This window comes from Nerophis lumbriciformis, linkage group LG06 (genome assembly GCF_033978685.3).
Source record: "Nerophis lumbriciformis linkage group LG06, RoL_Nlum_v2.1, whole genome shotgun sequence".
In the NCBI taxonomy this organism is placed as follows: domain Eukaryota; kingdom Metazoa; phylum Chordata; class Actinopteri; order Syngnathiformes; family Syngnathidae; genus Nerophis; species Nerophis lumbriciformis.
Genome location: NC_084553.2, coordinates 49,507,593 through 49,528,625, shown reverse-complemented (window position 1 = coordinate 49,528,625; position 21,033 = coordinate 49,507,593). Strand labels below are relative to the sequence as shown.

Here is a 21,033-nt window from a genome sequence, read left to right as displayed (position 1 = left end):
GTGAAGAAAAGGGGGTTGCAACCAAGTGTCTTTTTGTGTCGTTCTTGCCATTTCCGGGCAATAATTGGCTGTCAAAGTGTACCAACTTGTCGGATTACATCCTCGTCTGTCTACTATCCAGGTGAGAGACATGATTTAAGATATACAACAAAGTTTGACGAGCAAGGGAACAGGGAAACAGCTGATCAGTTCATCATGTCAACCGAGGCACAGAAGCTTGTGATCACGTGATAAATATTTTGCGGTAGCGCTTTTAATAACAATATCACTAATATATGGTTAATATTCAATTCCAAAAATATAAATGGAGTATTGTTGGTGCTTTTTTTTTTTTTTTTAATTTATTGGTATAATAGAGGATCTCCCATTGGCTCCGCTGTAAGAGGACTTTTATTTACAAGTTGGAATGCATTGAAAAAATAAAATACATCCCCCGTCATGTCTTTCATAATGATTGTGAACGATAGGAAAAATTCCCAAAGAATAATGCAGTTACCCTTTAGAGGGCAAAAAGTGCTGTTCTTTCTACTCAGCAACAAAACAAGTCCAATCAGGGAGTGGCCCTGCGATTTGAGAAAATGCAGTATGTATCGGTAATGACAAATCCTTTGCTTGACTGTATGGCATTTATTTAACCATTCGGAAGGCAGGCTGCAACCTGTACTCAATCGTGTTGCAGTTTTCACTTCACAACAGTATCACAATAGATGTAAGGAAAGGTGTGGTGAATCCGAAAACTAAAAGATTTAAAATGACACAATATATCCCAATCAACAAACCGGGATTGATTGTCAAATTCACATGCATTTGTGGTTTAGCCCTTGCTGCTGTCTTTTTCTTCCATGACTGTGCACTGCTGCATTGCAAGGATGTGACTGAGAGCACGTACGCGTACAGCACTGGTCTGCTCCATTCACTCCACTGTTACATCATCAATCAGCAGGCTCTATGGAGGCAGACTGCAAAGGTCTGGAATCCCCCTCACCCTACCATGATGCATTTTAATTAGAACTTTGCAAGGAGCCGAGAGAAAACGTATTTCTGTTGAATACAACCAACCGGTTTATTTTTGAGTCTCTCTTTTTGTCATGGGGGTTATGTTCAGTAACCATGACAGCTATTGTGCTATTTTGCTATTTGTAGTGGAGTAACAATGCTACACCCTACTCAAATGAAACATCTAATCTCTGCCTTGCATGTGTGCACTTCATAATCAGTCTCTCTAAACTCCGCCATGGGAAAGTAAAGAGATATAATGTTAATGAATAATTAACCAACAATACTATGTTTGTATTACAGGAGTATACCTTGCATATACAGTGTGTTTTTTCAAAATATTCATGGCATAATCTTATTAATCTGTCATGTCAGTAGTGGGTTTCATTAGCTGCTGGCAATTTAGAGGGGGGTGGCTGGTTGGGAACAGTGTGTTCTTGTGTAATCTGTATATGAAACAATCTGAGAAGTCAAAATTTCAACCTTTTTTGTAATTTTCTAACTCAATTGGTTTTCAAATTTTTTTCACCAAGTATCCTCTCATCAAACACTTGCCTCTCCAAGTACCACCATAATAGCCAATAATAAAATACAGTAGCGCAGTAGGCCACAGTATTCATTAAAAACAAGGCAGAATTTATATTTAGCAAGTATATTTGATATTTTCGGGCCACTGTTACATTACACAGTTTGAACACGAACACTATGTTCGAATATAGTAAACAAAGAAAAACACTGACTGTTTCTATGCACTTTTAGTCTGATTTCTCAAATAGTTATTTTTTTTAATTTTTACGCCTGAATGTGAAATCTCAAGTGTCCATACACTCTCTAATGCAACTATTGGTCATACGTTTTGTGCCTTCCGTACACTGGGGGGTTGGGGGGGAGCTTATTTCCTTTTAGCATGGATAAATGTATTTATTTTCCGGGTGACTGACGTCACAATAAAACAAGGCATCTGCGGCTCGTCACAAGTCAACAGCGCAGTTCTTGTTGTACATGATGTCCGCTGTATTATTGGCACAGATTACAAATGGTACGTCTCCAATGGCTATGCTAATGTTGATAACCGACTGCATCAAGAAATGATTTTAGATTCCACTACGAACATGACACTACTACCAGAGTGGATGTGGGAGAGTTGTTTCAAATGAATTTTGGGACGGAGAATCTTTGAAACAAAACTTTTGAATGTCTTGGTCTGTGGATTTATGGAAGGAGTTTTAAATCCGAAGGAAAAGACTGTTTGAAACCGTTCCAGATGAGGGTTGCTATTGATCTGGACACGTTTGCCAGTTTGGAGTGCACAACAGCAGCGTGAAGAGATTTGGTGTACGTTTTATTCTTTGCCTTGTAATATACAACACCTGCTTCATTTTCCTTCGGGAGTCTGTATGAAGCTGGCTTTTTCAATTTTCTTAGCTACCTTTTTAAATAATTATGCGTTCCTTTTTTTTCCCCTCCCATCGATGCACTTAAAATGTTATGTTCTTTTAATTTGGGAATCAAACGTCTTCATTGCAATTGTTGCCTATGTTTTTATTGAACGGCATCTGCTTCCGGGTTATGTCTTGCACTTTGAGACTGGTGCATGCGCGACACGATGGGTCCCCCCAGGAACTGTCAAGATACCTGTGGCGGTGGAGACGTGGTTATGGGTGTGGTCACATTATGTCATTGAGTAATTTGCATAATTTACTATGATGGTATGATTTTCTTTAAAAATGCTAAAAATATGTATACATACATCTAAAACAAATATGTTTTCATTAATTAGTAGTAAAAAATGTTGGAATCATTTTACCGTATTTTCAATTACATTTTGTATATAATTTGCAGGACAAACACAAACAAGCTGCAATCCACAAATGGTCCTTGAGCTGGACTTTGCACACTTTGCTTTTGTCATGTATTATAAACCTGAGTACAGTACTATATGATAAGTCATATACATTTTTAGAACCATAAGTCGATAATATGCAGACAAGTAAACCAAGATTGTGTGATTTCTTCATTTCAGGACCTCTCCAGATCCCAGAATAATCGCCATGCCTCAGACAAAGTGTGTAGACATGGGCTCCGCCTTCATCCAGACGCAGCAGCTCAACGCTGCCATGGCCGACACCTTCCTGGAACACATGTGCCTGCTGGACATCGACTCAGAACCTACTACTGCTCGCAACACTGGCATCATCTGCACCATTGGTGTGTCCACATTGTCCTTTTAGACTGTTATTACCTACACCAGGAGTTAGCGAGCAACATATTTCCAAAAGTTATGGGATGCTCGATAATAGAAATCTAAACCGATTATCTGTATTTTCCAGACCTTAACACCCAATAACGATAATGGGTATTTATTTACCGTATTTTTTGGACTATGCCAGTATATAAGCCGCACCCACAAAATTAAAAATGTATATATATTTTTCTATATATTAGCCGCACCAGACTAAAACTATATACCGGTACGTCGTGAAATGAGTTTTTACACATAAAGATTTTATAAATGTTTATCTACATACCTGAATTGTTTCCAACCGGTGTTTGTACTCTGCATTAAAACGGCGGATGAAACAAAACAGAAATCATCGTCATAGACCCACTAGCTGCAGAAGCTAGCTCTCGAATCAGTCAAACAGCCTCAATAACTCCACGGTGACATTTTGGTGAATTTACTGAGGAATTTGTGAAACTGGAAAAATACAAGCCGAAATGCCATTGTAAGGTAATATTACTAACACAGACTCTCGTTAGCATATTTACTAATGCTAATGGTGCTAGCTTAATTACATTACTATAGCACGGAAAAATATGCATGAAACACTACTACAGACATCACATGTGGGACGGTTTATTAAGTAAAACTTGTTTTAGTTATATTGTCAAACTTACAAACGTTGTGTGGAGTGATAAATGAAGAATCCATACGAGTAGAAACGCTGCGGAAGAGTCGAGGAACAAACGGCACTTCTATTTTCGGTTCAAAGCTTTAAACAGCTGGAAACACTTGCAGGCATTCACCCAGCCGCAACTGCAGTGAGAATTTATTTTCCAAAAGATGGCACTATAGCACAAACCTTAACACACCCATTTAATTGTCTTTGTATGTGTTTAATTATATGTGTTCTATGGTCGAAAGGGAAGACAAATCCATAAATCAGCCGCACTGTTTTATAAGCCACAGGGTGCAAAGTGTGGGGAAAAAGTAGCATTTTATAATCTGGAATTTACGGTATGTACTGTATATTTACACAAGATTTTGTGAGAATAAATCCATTTGACAGTTTATACTATTTTTGCCCAAAATATACACACTACCATAAAATATAAAGATATCTTTTGTAAAAAATAGGATAAGGTCAACTGATGTTTTTCTACCTAATAATAAATATAATTTGAGAAAAAATACACTTCCTACTATAATTATGGCTCATGTAACAATTACGATCATTGTGTACAACAAAAAAGAAGTTGGAATTTATTGATATTTCAACTTTTCAATTATTTCATTGATGGACAACGAGTAACTCAAATATTCTGAATATGTCTTAAAAACAACTATTTGTTCAGCACAACATGCATAAAAGAAGACAGAACTAAGCCAATACGATTCTGCAATGCAGTTAGAAACAACACCGTAACAAGTGAAGTCACAATGCTTCTTGATTGACAAAAATAAAATAAGTACAATTATATTTTTCCCAGACAGTATTAAAAATAGTGCAATAAGTACCTGCACCTTATAATGGCAACATTCAATTGCAGAGCACAACTAAATCAGGCTGTAATAATAAACTGCATATAATAAAGTAGTCATAAGTGTCACATGTAATAATAAAGTGCATGTTTTTCCTCTAAGAAATCATAAAAGGTAACAACTCAAGCCTGTGCTTCCAGATGAACCATGAAGTTGTACAATTATTACTTATTGCTTATACAATTATTTCAAACAATTGCTTATTTTGTCGCCGCTAGGTCTTTTACTTCAAACTGTTACCTCATATTAAACGCTTTTTTAAACAGTTCTTTGGCTTTGTTTCCTGCATTTGCCACTATTTAAGCTAACTCTCGGCTTAGTAGCACAGCAAGCTTTGTACTGTTTCTAAAAAATGTTCACAATGGTGAATTTTACAGTGACTCATCAGATTTGTTGTTGTTCAAGCTTGCCTTTTTCCTTCCCAATGGGATTTCTGCAGTACAAGTTTTGCAAACTGTAGATGGAATGTCCTCACCTGACACGGTGAAGAAGGCCTAAACTAGAGACTGCCGCACCATGATACTTTTTTCTGTACACAACAGGCCGCGCGCAGTAACATAACATCACAAATAGCGTAGTGTTAAGGTATGGGAAAGGGAGGGTTTGACGAGCCAGGCAGCCGGTATCATTTTGCATCCCTAATTTTGATAAAACTTTAATGAATTGTCAGAAATGGAATAAGAAACAAGTAATTACATTTTGGGGGTGATTTAGATTTTTTTTTCATTAAATTTACATTACGAGGGTGCATTTCTCAATATGTACAGTATGCTAGCTACCCCACCCACAGAGACAAAACGAGTGGATGACTGACAAGAGGCAATTCAAAGAAAGAATCCTTCTGCAGCCTGTTGTGACATCCATCCATCAATTTTCTTCCGCTTGTCCCTTTTGGGGTCGCGAAGCAGGATGGAGCCTATCACAGCTGCACTCAGGCGGAAGGCAGAGTACACCCTGGACAAGTCGGTATATCAAATGAACAAAAAACCACACACAGACTTGGCGATGTCATATATCCTTTGATTCGGGTTTGCAAGTTAGCGACATTGCTCAAAAATGACCTTGCTGATTTTGATAACGTAATTACGTTTTTGGGGTGATTCACCGTCTAATTCAGGATTTCCCTTTTCGAGTGATTTTATATTTCAATATGTCATGACAGTTAATTTGCAGGCAGGGTAATAAGTCTGTGTATGTGTAAACAATGATGCATTTCCAAAATGTAATCGATTTTTGCTCATTTTTCAGGGCCAGCCTCTCGCTCCGTGGACATCCTGAAAGAGATGATCAAGTCGGGAATGAACATTGCCCGCATGAACTTCTCCCACGGCACACACGAAGTGAGTCATTTTACAACTTCCTCTTAGGTAGTTGGAAAGAAACCAAACAGAGTGCAAGCCCAGCGGCCACAAAGAGATGTCACGTTCAACTATTTGACAATCACGTGCCTTATCACAGAGAGATTGGAAATTGTCTTTTATGCAATGTTGTCTTTTGCAGTTTGCCAATCATTGTTCCTTGTACAATAATGAAACATGACCGAGGCATGTCAACAAAACACAACCATGCAACCCAGTATGAATAGACTTGATTTGGTCTGACTTGCACAACCTTGCTAGATGAGTCATCTAGCTGTACAGCTCAGCCTGTGGAAACAGCCAAAGTGATTAGTTGCCCCTTGTTTTAAAACTGAGAGCTGCACTTCCCCACATGAGCGTCGTAGGCCACATGCAAAAGCCAACTATTTACAAACTCACAACTAAATGAATTAACGTTGGTACAAGTTTACTGCAGTGGAACCACTTGAGTTTGATCACACTTTGTGTGTATTAGGAATCTAATTAATCATCCCTTTCAGAGTCGCAGCATAAAACATGCAACTGTTTTTAAAGTACCGGTAACATTTTAACAGCCAAAAAGTGTAAATAGTTGACTGATCTAAACTCAATATGGCTAAATTAAATTGTCTTCGGGTTCTTAGTTCAACATCAGCAAATTAATCAATCAATCAAGCTTTATTGCAGACTCCCGGCGTCCAAGTACACACACAATCACGTACAGCACAAAACAAAGAACACAGTACAAAAGGCACTATCACATAATATTAAAATAGTGCTTGTGCATATTCAGTAAACACATGTCTACACATTCTATAAAAGGCACAGATACCAGTGTTTCCATATATAGGATCGGTACCTAACATAACTACACCTAGGATTGGTTATCTGTATAATAAGATCATTCTCAGACCCCTGCAGTCTACATATAAACTTAAACATCAGTTTTCGCAGGGTGGTGTGGAATGTGTTTAACCCTAAATCACAAAAAAGCTTGCTGGCACTACTCCTCCTGGGCTTTCTGAGCAGGATTCTGAGACAGTCAGTATATGCAACCTGGAGTTTGTGCAAGCTCTCTTTCTTGAAGAAACCAGAGGGGTGCCGTGTACATAGGGGTGCAGTAAGCTTTAAAGAAGTACACCGCTTCATAAGAGCAGTAGTGATATTTTCTCACCAACATATTTGCTTGGACATACAGCATTCTTCTTTTCTGTCTAAGCATGCCAGCATCATCCTCCATCTTGTCATTGATGATGTGACCTAAGTATTTTACATTGTTGCACACAGACAGGGTTTGCCCAGACAAGTAGAAACCTGGGAAATTAAGATGTTGATCTTCCTTGGTCCTACATATCATTACCATACTATTTGTGGCATTATAGCTGTTGGAACCCTGCACTACTGGGAGAAAAAATGGCAAAATCATCAACGTACATAAAGTGGTTGATTAAGGTGTTCCCAAATATGCACCCTCTTCTGAAATCTCTCAACTGTCTTGACAGTTGAGACATAGAGCAGAATAGTGCTGCCTCCATATTTCAGTGATATTTCCTCCACCAGATAACCCCTCAATGTTACATGGTAATGCTGCTTTAACCCTATTTATATTTGTAACTTCCTTCCAGAAGCCAGTGACATTGCTGTCAAGCAGTTTCCACACCATAGAGTCAGCTCTCAAGGCTTGCTCATGCTTGCCAACAAATCGCACTGCATATTTGTATATAATATTGGTTAGCTTTGTATGCTAAAGAACAGGTCTCTGTCGGTCGGTCTACCAGCAATAACCCAGGCCTTATGGGCCGCCTACATGTGGGCCAGCTACATACTGTACCTCTTCCACCCAGGCTTGCTGTTTTTAGCTTAACTAAGATGAGTGAGTAGAGGTCTGCTGGCGTCTAGTAAAGCAAACACAATACAATTGTACATTTCACAGAGGTCATCACAGTGAGTGGTGACAGTGGAACATAGAATGGCATGCATAGGTACATTTATGTTGCTCAGGAGTTCATCTGATATCCCACAATACAATAACACATGCTCTCAGGAGAGTTTAGACCAGTCTATCCTAGCCTCATTTGCGCTATTGTCCTCCCTCATTATCTGAGGGAGACTGCCAGTGTCAAGCGTGTTCTCAACAGGGAAATTATCAGATGTGGTAGCCTCATACAGTACTTTCATAGACCCAAGTGTTGCATGAGCATCTGCAGTACAAATCAGATGATCAAGCCAGCTAGTTGTTCTGTGGGCTTCACTGTAATAAGTGAAGCTGTCCATAGGTAGAAACACCCGATGAGACAGTACCAGATTATTGTCTTCACATATCTTGATCATGTGCTTGGCAAAGAAGGAAGCATTATCAGAAATATCACCATTCATGTCTCCCACAACATACATGGTCATGCAACAATTATCAATAAAAGAGTTAATAAATGCCAGCCTATTCACATATTCATCATCATTATGTCTAGACTCATATGCTGTGTAGATGTTCAGAATAATAAACTGTTATTCATCCTGACCTGAACACCAATGCACCAGTAAGTTTCCAGCCTGACCACATTAATCACTGAATCAAACCTTTTTGCCACAAGATAGCCACGCCCCTGGAGTTCTCCCTTTGATAATTCCCTTAGAGAGATCTGTAGTTGACTCTCCAGCACAGTGAAAGTCATCATGAACAGAGTTCAACACCCCCAAATCCTGATTGGAGAGAAATGTCTCCTGTAAACATAGAATGTCACAATTTTGACAAAGTTTATCCACCACGACACGTCGAGCTCTGTCCCCTGCTCTGTTATCTATGTGCAACCCGTGGCAGTTATGAGACAACACCCGTTGAAGTTTATGTTTATGAGGATGCAGCCAGCTCATCCCATGAGCTGATCAATGAAGGTATACTTGTGGAACATTTCCTCGTTCATATTTTAGTGTCATTGTCTTTATTGCTCCGTCCAGTTTCACACATGGGTGTGGGGTTAACAAATATGCAATGCTCACTGAATCATAGTAGATATTGACTTACAGTACTTTGTACAATAAACAATACAAAATGGTCTTTAATGTATCTTCACCTTAAGTTGTGCGATTATTGCTGTTTTACTTCCTCCGGTTGTCTCGTAAAATATCATGTATAAGGTTGATCAGCTTTTTTTTTTAAACAGAATGTTCCTAGTTCCTTGTGTCAATCACTGTGGTAGAAGGTCAATGACTCATGCACCATATATTTTAATTGCCCTGCTTTTTCTGCTGATTAAAGCAGATTTTGTTTTCCTTTTGACAAGTTTTTATAATCCATTGATCGTTTTAATCCCTTTTAGTACCATGCCGAAACCATCAAGAATGTGCGTGAGGCATGTGAAAGCTTCGAGCCAGGAAGCATCCAGTATAGGCCAATTGGTATCGCCCTGGACACCAAAGGCCCTGAGATCAGGACCGGACTCATCAAGGGGGTGAGTCTAACACTTCCTGTTCTGTATATTCCAAACCACCATTGTGCTCTCAGATTACTGTGTAGGTTGGCAGACAAAAGGAACAAAATGACACTTGTGTTGTTTGATAGAGCGGCACAGCTGAGGTGGAGCTGAAGAAGGGCAACATGATCAAGATCACCTTGGATGACTCCTACCAGGACAAATGCAGCGAAGAGATCCTCTGGCTGGACTACAAGAACATCACCAAAGTTGTGGAACACGGCAGCAAGATCTACATTGACGACGGACTTATATCCCTGCAGGTCAAGGAGATTGGTGAGAGGATTCATGTTACAATTATGTAGCTTGTAGCGAAATGAGAAAAGTTTGTCTTCAACATAAGGATTTTCATTGTCAAATCTGATTCGCTAGGTTATGCCCTTAATTGACTTTGTGCAAAACATTTTTTTTTGTATGCTAGCAAAGCTAATGGAGGTCCCCGCAAATACACAGGTATCTTTTGCAACTTTTTACGCCTCAAAAAGGCTAAAACACGACCAAGACAGGATAGTTTAGTGAGGGCCTCAGAATAGCCCCATCGGGGTCAATTTTAGCTCTTGTGGAGCACAGAAAAGACGATCAAACTTGACTAATTCTAGAGGTTTCTGTTGGTGAAGCAGCGGAAAGATCACTACTGTTGCCGTCAGGGACGCGCCATGGCTCATAGTGGGTTTCAACCCCCCTGAAGCCCGCAGTGGCACAGCGTGCCATGTTTCCTACGGGGGGCTCTGGTCCAGCCAGTGGCTGCACATCCCATATCGGAACATCCTACCAGCACGGAGAGGCCTCTGGTACTCAACTCGCTTCTTTCAATGTGGAACGATTCGACTGTGAGATTTAGACTCGAATCAGACCCGTCCGAATCGAACAATCGACTATTCTAAGACCCCTACTCCATATACAGGTCAAACATCTGATGTATTCCAGCGTCACCATGAAACATTTATAAATGATGCAAGTGTAAAAACATGTTATTAAAAGCTATATATAATGTTGCAAATGTAAAAAGATGTTATTAATAGCTATGTATAAAAACACATAATTATATATAACACGGTACAGAGTAGAGGATGTAATGATAAACGCTATTATTGATAAACACGGTAAAACTTCTGACGTTTAGTATTAGCTTTGAATTAAGATTAACGAAAAACCTTGCTTGATAGCCACACTTTGATAAACTCACTGACTGACTAGTGCAGGGGTCGGCAACCTTTACCACTCAAAGAGCCATTTTGACCAGTTTCACAAATTAAAGAAAACAATGGGCGCCACAAAACTCTTTTGAAATTTAAAATTAAATAACACTGCAAACAAAGTTGTTTTTTTTTTTGTATAAACCAGGGGTCTCAGACATGTGGCCCACACCTTAATATGAACATTTTAGTGCGGCCCGCAAGTTTTATATGAATGCCGCTTCACAGCATCACACTTGCCAACCCTCCCAATTTTTCCGGTAGACTCCCGAATTTCAGGGCAACTATTCTCTCGAATGTCTGCTGATTTTCACCCAAACAACAATAATAAGGGCGTGCCTAATCATGCAAATCTTTCAAAAAAACACCTGATTGCGTTTCCAGGCTCCAATTTCCTCATGTGCGAGATCGAGAACGGCGGAACCCTGGGCAGCAAGAAAGGCGTCAACCTCCCCGGCGCCGCCGTCGACTTGCCCGCCGTCTCCGAAAAGGACGTCCAGGATCTGACTTTCGGCGTAGAGCAGGGCGTCGACATGGTGTTTGCCTCCTTCATCCGCAAGGCTGCCGACGTCCACGCTGTCCGGAAAGTGTTGGGGGAGAAAGGCAAGGACATCAAGATCATCAGCAAGCTGGAGAACCATGAGGGTGTGCGCAGGTGTGTGACGATAGTTTTTTTTTTTTACACGGTGGTGTTCTAATACAAAAAAAAAGATGGACAAACCTTTAGTGAAAAGTTACTGATGTGCACATGTTGCTACCTGAAAAAACGGCCACCTTATGACAACCCTTGTGTAACTGAGGGTAGGGTGTCCATCCTACAGGTTTGACGAGATCATGGAAGCCAGCGATGGCATCATGGTTGCCCGCGGCGACCTCGGTATTGAGATCCCCACAGAAAAGGTCTTCCTTGCCCAGAAGATGATGATTGGCCGATGCAACAGAGCCGGCAAGCCTATTACATGCGCCACTCAGGTCAGGAATTTGGACATTAGATATGCATGCTCGCACACTTTTTCAATGTTATGTAAAGAGATTTCAAGGTTGAAGCTTTTTAAAGCTGTCACATCACCCGGGGTTTAGATGTTGGAGAGCATGATCAAGAAGCCTAGACCCACCCGCGCCGAAGGCAGCGATGTCGCCAACGCCGTCCTCGACGGGGCCGACTGCATCATGCTGAGCGGCGAGACCGCTAAGGGAGACTACCCTCTGGAGGCTGTGCGCACGCAACACATGGTTAGTAATAGTTATATTAATTTCTCTATTAAATACTATGCTTTAACAATATTCAGCTAACCGCTTTTAATTTTCTCACGTGGCATGATTCTGTCTTTTTATAATGACAAAATGAGGGTCAGAAGTAGGGATAGACATTTGGCCAGAAATGTTAAATATTGAACAGTTTTCAAGGGATTGCTGCAATCCCTAAATGGAAAATGTAATTTAAAAAAAATCTTGCTACCAATTACAATAGTTCTTGGTTACTTGCACCCTCTGCTGGTTACTTTCAGGTAGTGAAATCCATTATTAATTGCTTCCATTCCTTTTTAAAGAGCGAAAAGCCATGCCTCTACCCCAAATGGTTGAAGGACATCTTTACATTTACTTTCGGTCTGACTTTTTGGCATTTTTGCCCAACCATCCTGGAATGCTTTGGTCGAACTGTAACCAATCGCAACAGAGTAGCTTGGTCAGTCGAGAAGGCTGCCAAATGTTAACCAAGAGGATAAGAATCCAGATATTCCCTGTACACAAGGAGTAATTTATTCAAATAAACTTACTCTCATATTGTTTTAAAACCCCCCTGAAGTGAACAAGTTGCACATTACAGTAGTAACTAAAGCAGTTCCTGCTTTAGTTAAAATCTTCTCTACTTAAAAGAACGTGTTGTATTGACCTTCTCTTCTGCTTAAATGGCAGTCAATTGATGAATCAGTCTTTGTATTCATCATAATAATCTATACATGCACTACTGCTGAAAGGTTTTGTAACACCAATGCTGAACATATTTTGCTCTCAATCTAGTTGTAAACCTAACAACCACTGGAAGGTCTACAAGTATTTGGACAGTGACCGTTATTTTTTAATGTTTTTGCTTTTAGGTATACACCAACACAAGTATATAAAAAAATAGATCAGCATGCGATAAGGATGTTCTATTCAGGGTTTTATGCTGCCGATTCCGGTACCGATCTTCAATGAGTGATATCGGCCAATATAGATCACATGTTTTAATTTGTTCATGAGACTTCTATTGACAGTTTAACAATATCAACACAATATTTAAACAATAGAAAACAATAACTAAAAAGCAAAAACTACGATTTTTATCTATCTTTACATTCATTTAAACAGTTTAACTTGAACAAACCTGTTGTTTCAAGCTCGCTTAGCAATTAGCATGCCTGTTACTGGCTTGTTCTTACACGGTGGTTAACCTCATCCTCCAGGGATAATGTTTACATAATAATGATACTTAAGATACTAATAACTGCAGTTTATTTGCTGTAATGGAGGTGATTGTTATTACCGTACTTTAGAGGGAAGCGTCTCCACTCTGTGTATGGAAATGTACAGTTATCTCAGTCAGTCGACTGATAAAAAAATATATTACTATGTCGGCCAGAGGTGATCAGCGTTGAACGGCATTAATCGGCAGTAGCCAATCAGACACTTTTCACGAAAATCTGCCGATACTGATCGGTGGCTAATCGATCAGCACCTCCCGAGCATGCGATTGAGTGAAGTGTAGACGTTAAACTTAATTTCATAGCTTTGCCAAAACTGCCATTTACCATTTAGGAATTAAAGCTATATAGTAGGTGCAGTATAACATTACATGTGCCCAAACACACACTGAAAATATAACCCCCATTTCAACACTTGGATGAAAATCATTTGCAGTAAATGAAAATACTCAGTGAGATTTGAACAAGATGTTTTTTTAACCTGCTGCTCATAATAGCAATATTTATTGATAAAATGTGCTACATGTGCGCTTTGATCAGTAAAATGCCTGTCAAGTGTTTGCCGCATGATGTCATCACCATCAGCATGGATGTCCGGCTTGTCCTGTTTGGCTCTGCTCAGCCTGGCTTCGACTCAGCAATGTACTTCTACACCTGCCTTTTTAGGTGTGCATGCTGTGTGCTTCTGCGTGTAACTAAACCGAAACCACAAAGTGAAAATTAGGAAAATGTCAAAACCTCCTTTTAAGCTTCTGTCATTTCTTCCTTTCAGTTTCACACTACTTATGTTTTTAATATTTGTGTGCAGTGTTTTAGGCTAATGTTTTATTATATTTTACAGTGGCTCTGCAGTCATTAATTCTGCTTTAAAAGATCAGTAGAATGGAAAAACACGTTGCCTCAATATTGAAGCAATATATGATTTATGACACCAAAATACTTTTAAAGTTTGCAAATAAATAGATCTGATCAAAATAGTATCATTGCAAATAAGTTGATGTGATCAAAATAGTATAAATCTCACAGATTCCCGAGCCATTTTGAGAGATAATGAGGAAGCCAGTCATATGATCTGTGATGTAGAGTTCGAAACCACATATCCCTTCCCATCAACAACAATGCTAATCAAGCAGACTTTGTGAGAGCCAACAACGATTACTTTGGGAACAATTATGATCCACAACCTTAAATTTTTCAGCCGAACTCTTAAGTGGATGAGCAATAAGTTTTTAGAAGCTGAGTGATAGAGTGCAGCTTTATTGCAACACTATAGCATCAACAGCGTTGCTTGGTGCCTAGGTAGGACCTAGGTAGCTATTTATTTACGATTTCAAATGCATAAAAAAAAGCCAAGCATATGTGTTCTTTCCTTACATAAGGATTGTGAATGATAAACAACACATCTTTTTCCAATTATTGCATATTTCATGACTGATCTGCCAATATGGTCATAGTGCAGAAGCATTCCCATCCTGTCATCCGACCTCGAATCGACGGAAATTGCCGAAGACATTCAGAGCGAATATGCAAAATGAAATTCTGAAATTGTGGCATTTTGTGAAGTCCAAACTGTATTTTCACATAATTTGTGGGTACTGAGTACAATTGGATATAGTTTAATAGATACAGTGAAAAACAATTATGCATATAAAGTTACTTTGTTTTTCCATTCTACTAGTACCTTAGCTCCGTATGTATTTAAATCACAGAATGAATCATACAGGCTTGTGTTGGAGTTTATGGTGTTAATATTATGTTCTCCAATTTCTCTCCTTCTTCCCAAAAATTAATTACACTCCTTCTGTTTGTTCGCCCTTTTGTGCTTTTTAACATATTTTGGTTTCCTGTCCTTCCTTTATTTTCACCATCCTCTGTGTGTGTCGTGGGGACGTTTTGGCCTGTTGCATCATGCCTTCGCTCGCTCACCAGATCGCTCGCGAAGCCGAGGCCGCCATGTTCCATCGTCAGGTGTTTGAGGACCTGCGTCGCTCCACGCCGTACTGCAAAGACCCCGCTGAGGCCATTGCAATCGGCGCAGTCGAGGCCGCGTTTAAGAGCTTGGCCTCTGCGATCATTGTGCTCACGGGTTCCGGAAGGTAGGCCGGCTGCCTTGGTTTTTTTTTTTCTTTCTTGCAGGTACAAAAAAAACGCTGTTGTCGGTGCTGCAAAAGGGAAGAGTAGGGCCAGACAGGGACTTGCAGGAACCTGGGAGAGGCTGGTCATCACTTTAATAAAGCTGCAAGTTGTTTTCTTGGTTGTCTACTTAAAAAAAACATTTTAAATCTAACAAGACGCTGTGGAGTGATATCCAGCCCCTACCAGCTGTGTGAATGACATGTGGTGGTGATGTGTGACAGAAAGTCACCCCTTTCCTTCCTCACCCTTCCAAAATTGGTTCTCTGGGGCTCAGATAGCACGAGAGGCCGAGGCGGCCACCTTCCACAGGCAGCTGTTTGAGGAGCTGAGGCGACACACCCACCTGACCAGAGACCCGTCCGAGGCGGTGGCAGTCGGTGCCGTGGAGTCGTCTTTCAAGTGCTGCGCTAGTGCCATTATTGTACTCACCAAGACTGGGAGGTAAGACAAGAGGGATGCCCTTTGTGTCACAGAGGGAAGTTGTCCCACGCCCCCTCCTGGTTCTTTTGCCCTTCTGCACCAGATGACTTGGAAAGTCTGTGCATCTAATCCCCACATTTTATGGACACAAGTCAGGAGAAACACCTTTATTTCAGTCTAAATCTTTAGACAATTGAATGCTTCAATTTGTAGAGTCCCTCAAGGCTTGTTTGGATGAGTTTGTTGTGAAATAACTTAAACAACTTTGGAATAAACTAAAGCTCAACCAAGTAAGATGCAAAGGGGGTACAATAGAGGAGACTGACAAATATTTTCAGGCTTTTTTTAATCCAATTTAAGAGGGACTTGCCTGCCACTGTTTGTCCTGTTACGTGTTTTTAGTGCCTCCTAACACATTTGGAATAAACTAAAGCTCAACCAAGTATGATGCAAAGGGGGTACAATAAATAACCTTAATTCCTGAAGGTGTCAACATGGCCGGGTGTCCCGATACTTTTGTCCAAATACTGTGTTTTGAATGAATGTGTGTGATGAAGTGCGCAGTCAAATAGGGTGGAAGGAGAGAGCATTTGGATTAACAAGTATGTTTCATTAATTGATTTTGCAGTGAGCGCATGTCACAGTGTGCACGTGTAACATTGCCAAATACACTTTTTCACTGCATAGTACACACTCGGCTCGTCACGGCACTTGTGACGTTTTCATTGGTACAAACCTATTATTATGAGATATTCCTTCTAGAACCTGCTCAGCCAGAATTCCAGGTATGCAGAGTCAACACCATACGTACTGTATGATGTAATCCACTGTTGGCTGCTCATTGCATTGACTCTGGTATGGCGTCACATTAGTGCCAAAAATCCGAGCGCATAAAAACTGTTATCGTTCGCTGATTCTCCACTTCGTGCGCGCGCGACACCCTTTTGCGCGCGCGCGGTGCCTTTTTGCGCGCGCGCGGTGCCTTTCTGCGCGCACTCTGTGTACTCCTGGCATCTCTCCTCGCGCTGTCATGTTTCTTTTTGGCACTTTGGGGGCGGGTATGCTTAGACGGCCCCTCCTTTCTGTTTGGCTCTGAGCATTTTTCATATGACCAATCATTCTCCAGCGTAGCAACGTTGTAGCCATCTTACCTCGGACATCTAGCCTCAATCATTACATTGATGTCAATGGTACATGTACTAATTAAATTACCATAACTTGCTCGATTTTCGACCAATTTACAAACGGTTTGCCTTGTTACAAATCTTATTACATGTAGATATGAAATAGGATGCTGTACCTGTTGAAATTACCTCTTACGCTTTAAAAAAAAAAAAGACTTAACTGTGCAACATAGTTGTGTAGGGTCAGTGTTAGTCAGTTCTCTGATTATTTTAAACTGTTTCAGAATACATTATTAAAAGCTATTTTTAACATTTTAAAAACAAAATTCAAAGATTATTTCATTAATTTTATGGCTGAATCAAAAGAAATTCCATAAATTAGAAAACAAATGTTCAAGAAGAAGTGAAAATATAAAATAATGTTATGGTTGGATGTTATTGCTGGTGGACCAGTTCTGGCTGAAAGATGTGATTATGGTGTTGTCTTATTTATTTGGGTCACATTTTGTATAACCCTGTATTGTGTTTATGTGGTATGAAATAACCTTCATCAGCGCGCGACATTTTTTTATCCACTTCTTCCTCCGTAAATCTTGATACATATCGACGATGACCCGCCCTGCTATACTTCTGATTGGCTCTGAGCATTTTTCAGCATTTTTCGCCTGACCAATCAGAAAGAAGGAGCCGTCTAAGCATACCCGCCCCCAAAGTGCCAAAAAGAAACATGACAGCGCAAGGAGAGATGCCAGGAGTACACAGAGAGCGCGCAGAAAGGCGTCGCGCACGCGCAGAAAGGCACCGCGCGCGCGCAAAAAGGCACCACGCGCGCGCGCACGAAGTGGAGAATCAGCGCGCGAAAACAGTTTTTATGCGCTCGGATTTTTGGCACTAATGTGACGCCATACTCTGGACTCTAGTTGAAATTCTTCACGCCTCTCAGATAGCTAGTTTCCTTACCAACAGACAAATGCTGTGGAGTAAATGTAAGAGATCCTCATCCATTGTTGTCTTGCATTCCAACTGGTGCAAGCTTGACCCCAAAACATAGAGGCGAGCCGAGTGGCGCATTGGAAAAGCTTTTGAATATGACCGGTTCTTACTTACCTGAAACATTAACGTAAGAATCAAGCCACTGTAATCGGCTAAGTTTTACTGTGTACCTTTGCAGGTCCGCCCACCTGCTCTCCAGGTACAGGCCCCGCGCCCCCATCCTGGCCGTGACCCGTAATGCCCAAACCGCCCGCCAGGCTCACCTGTACCGCGGGATATTCCCGGTCCTCTACACCAAACCCGCTAATGAAGTGTGGGCCGAGGATGTGGACATGCGTGTCAACTTTGCCATGGATATGGGTAAGTTTTATGTCACCTTTTTTCTTTGTAAGGCTGCAGATTAAGGGAAAAAAATAGTTTTTTGTTTTTTTTGCATCTTAGAAATAGAAGGTTATGTTTTATAAACTTTGGTCATTTTTACTACATGTTTCTGACATACCCTATTTTTAGTTGCTTATTTTTCCCTTCGAATGAGGTCTTAAAAAGACGGATTTTGTCTTCTATTTATATATATATAAATATATTTTTTTGGTATGCCAAGCAAATGATCATTTTGCTTCCTTTCACTCACATTCACCGGTGACCTCGAAAGATGCAGACACACTGCAAAAATAGGGTTATAGAGCTCTGGTTGGTTGTGTTTTTATCGCCTTTTTGGCAAGAAAAGTAGCTACAATGAATTAATATCCAACAAATTAGAATGGTATGGCATCAAATGGTTAGTCTTGAACTTGGTAAGAAGCTATGTAACCAACATGGAGCAATATGTGAAGCTAGGGGAGCATACGTCCACAGCGCTAAATATCTTGCGGCGTACCCCAGGGATCAATACTGGGACCAAAATTGTTCGATTTCTATACAAACATTTGTAAAATTACAAAGGACTTAACATTAGTCCTATTTGTTGAGGAGAGAATACACAGAAGCTAATACAAATAATAACAAAAGAATAAAAAAAATGAAAGAGATGGTTCGACAAAAACATCAGTAAGATAAAAAAATACAAATAATGTGTTTTGGTAACAGAAGAGAAAGTCAAATACAAATAGACGACGTAGACATTGACCAAAATCTAATATAAAAAATCTACAACATAAGGTGGCAAGAAATACATCAACAATGAATAATATTCTCTATTGCCCGCTAGTGTTACCATGTCTGAGTAACTGTGTAGAAATAACTGCAAACGTACACTTCATTAACAGTGTTACAAAAAGGGTCAGTTAGAATAATACATCATGTCGGATATAGAGAACATTCAAACCCTTTATGTATTGAATCCAAAATATTGAAATTCAATTATATGTTGCATTTGCAAACAGCTAAAATTATACACAAACTATAATTTGCTACCCAATAATGTACAACAATTCATCTCAGCAAAAGAGGAGAAATATAACATTTTGGAAAAGTACTTAAAACATTTGTATGCACTTGGGACCTTTAGTGTATCAGTATGTGGAATTAAATTATGGAATGGATTAAGCTAAAAATCAACTAATATGATCCACTTTAAAAAACGTTCTGTGTTTAAAAAGAAGAAGAATCATATATACAAGAAACACATTGAACCTTATTAAAAAATGAGATAATTTTATCTCATGTGAGTCACGACTTACTTAATGATTTATTCATGAGAAACATTTGTATTATTTATCTATTATTTATTTACTTATTCGTGTATTTATTTATCTTCTGTTACAGATTGAGTACAAACAAATGTTTTAAAAATAACTATGAAACGGATAGGGGTAGAATTAAATGAGATCTGCTTTTTCCTACTCCTTTTTGGACATTTTGTAAAGGGAAACTGGAAATATTTGCTGTATCATATTGTAACTGCTGCATGTTCGAAATAAATTAATACCATTACCAGAGTTCACTGCACATTTTAATCACACGGATATTGATGCAACACAAAACGTATTATATTAAATATAACCAACTTTTATAAAGTACCCGGCATGCTTTTTACGTCTTTTTGAGTCAACCGTTGTGAAGGTCAAAGGTTCAGATCTACAGTATCCGGATATATACAACTACCTCATTAACTTTACGTAAACTAATTATCTTTATTTTGTTGATCAAATACGACCCCTTTTTTCCCCAGCAACTCGTAGCATAACAGCATTTTTTTTTTCTCCATTTGTTTTCCGCTGTGAATTGCTCGAGTCAGCGAGTATTTAGCTTTCATGTTTTAGCTAAGCAAAATCACTGTCCCCTTTAAATAAACAGAAACAAAAAAACGCCAGAAACCTTATCGGGTACGGAATATAACCCTTTCTACACTAGAATAATACTTCATCATTTATATGAAGTGTTCACGACAGACATAATCTGTTTCTGCTCGCTTATAGTATGTTTTATGGCTGTCATTCGTATCATCTTTCAGGATGTTTGGGAATGCAGTTTCTGCCAATATGGAATTTTGAGTTTTTTTGTGGTGCTTGCTGGGATGCGTGACATCCTGTCCTAAAGCTCTATTGGCAACTTAACAAACTGTGGCTAAGTTATGATAAAAGTAACGATAATGTTGATTAATAAAGCAGCTCAGAAATATCACACAATTTATAAATGAAATCTAAGTCTATCAAAAACATGTTTAAAAAAAAAAAAGATTTTTTTTTTTGTTGTAAAATGTGACTTTAAAATGGTTGGCTTATATTCATGATTGTCTTTTTTTATATTTGGGTCAATACAGTACGGTATTTCAGTTCAGTTTCAGTTTATTTGGAACATTCATACGATACAATGTAATGCATCACGCAATTCCAGTTGTTTCATTACAGCACGTCCGAAATGGAGTAGGAAGAAGCAGAGCTTATTTAATCCTACCCCTTTTCATACCATAGCATTTTTATCCCATTTCCTTGTTCTCTGTAACAGAACAATGAACAAATAAATAATATACCATAGTAAGCAAATAAATATTAAATACATAAATAACAAAAGGGTTCAAGATGTTCATCATAATTCTTGTTCTGTGTACTTTGTGAACAATTGTAGTTTGAACAGGTGTTAACTCCCTTAAAGGGGAACTGCACTTTTTTTTTTTTTTTTTTTTGACTATCAT

The 21,033-nt window shown here is 39.3% G+C and overlaps 2 protein-coding genes across 5 annotated transcripts in view; both read left to right on the top strand.

The window, feature by feature from the left end:
* The window catches only part of LOC133608890 (UDP-glucuronosyltransferase 2B37-like), a 696,509-nt gene that overhangs the window by 11,749 nt on the left and 663,727 nt on the right, over positions 1 to 21,033 (top strand). The window lies entirely within an intron of this gene.
* The window catches only part of pkma (pyruvate kinase M1/2a), a 35,024-nt gene that overhangs the window by 10,855 nt on the left and 3,136 nt on the right, over positions 1 to 21,033 (top strand). For 2 of the 3 annotated variants that reach the window (XM_061964492.2, XM_061964490.2), the window contains exons 2-10: positions 3,020 to 3,204; positions 6,008 to 6,099; positions 9,414 to 9,545; positions 9,656 to 9,842; positions 11,147 to 11,417; positions 11,584 to 11,734; positions 11,843 to 11,995; positions 15,157 to 15,323; positions 18,079 to 18,260. In XM_061964492.2, coding sequence (XP_061820476.1) covers positions 3,048 to 3,204; positions 6,008 to 6,099; positions 9,414 to 9,545; positions 9,656 to 9,842; positions 11,147 to 11,417; positions 11,584 to 11,734; positions 11,843 to 11,995; positions 15,157 to 15,323; positions 18,079 to 18,260 — 1,492 coding nt within the window. In that variant the 5' untranslated portion in view covers positions 3,020 to 3,047. Of the gene's footprint in view, positions 1 to 3,019; positions 3,205 to 6,007; positions 6,100 to 9,413; positions 9,546 to 9,655; positions 9,843 to 11,146; positions 11,418 to 11,583; positions 11,735 to 11,842; positions 11,996 to 15,156; positions 15,324 to 15,637; positions 15,805 to 18,078; positions 18,261 to 21,033 lie in introns of all 3 variants that reach the window. The other variant, XM_061964491.2, reaches the window with a different exon arrangement.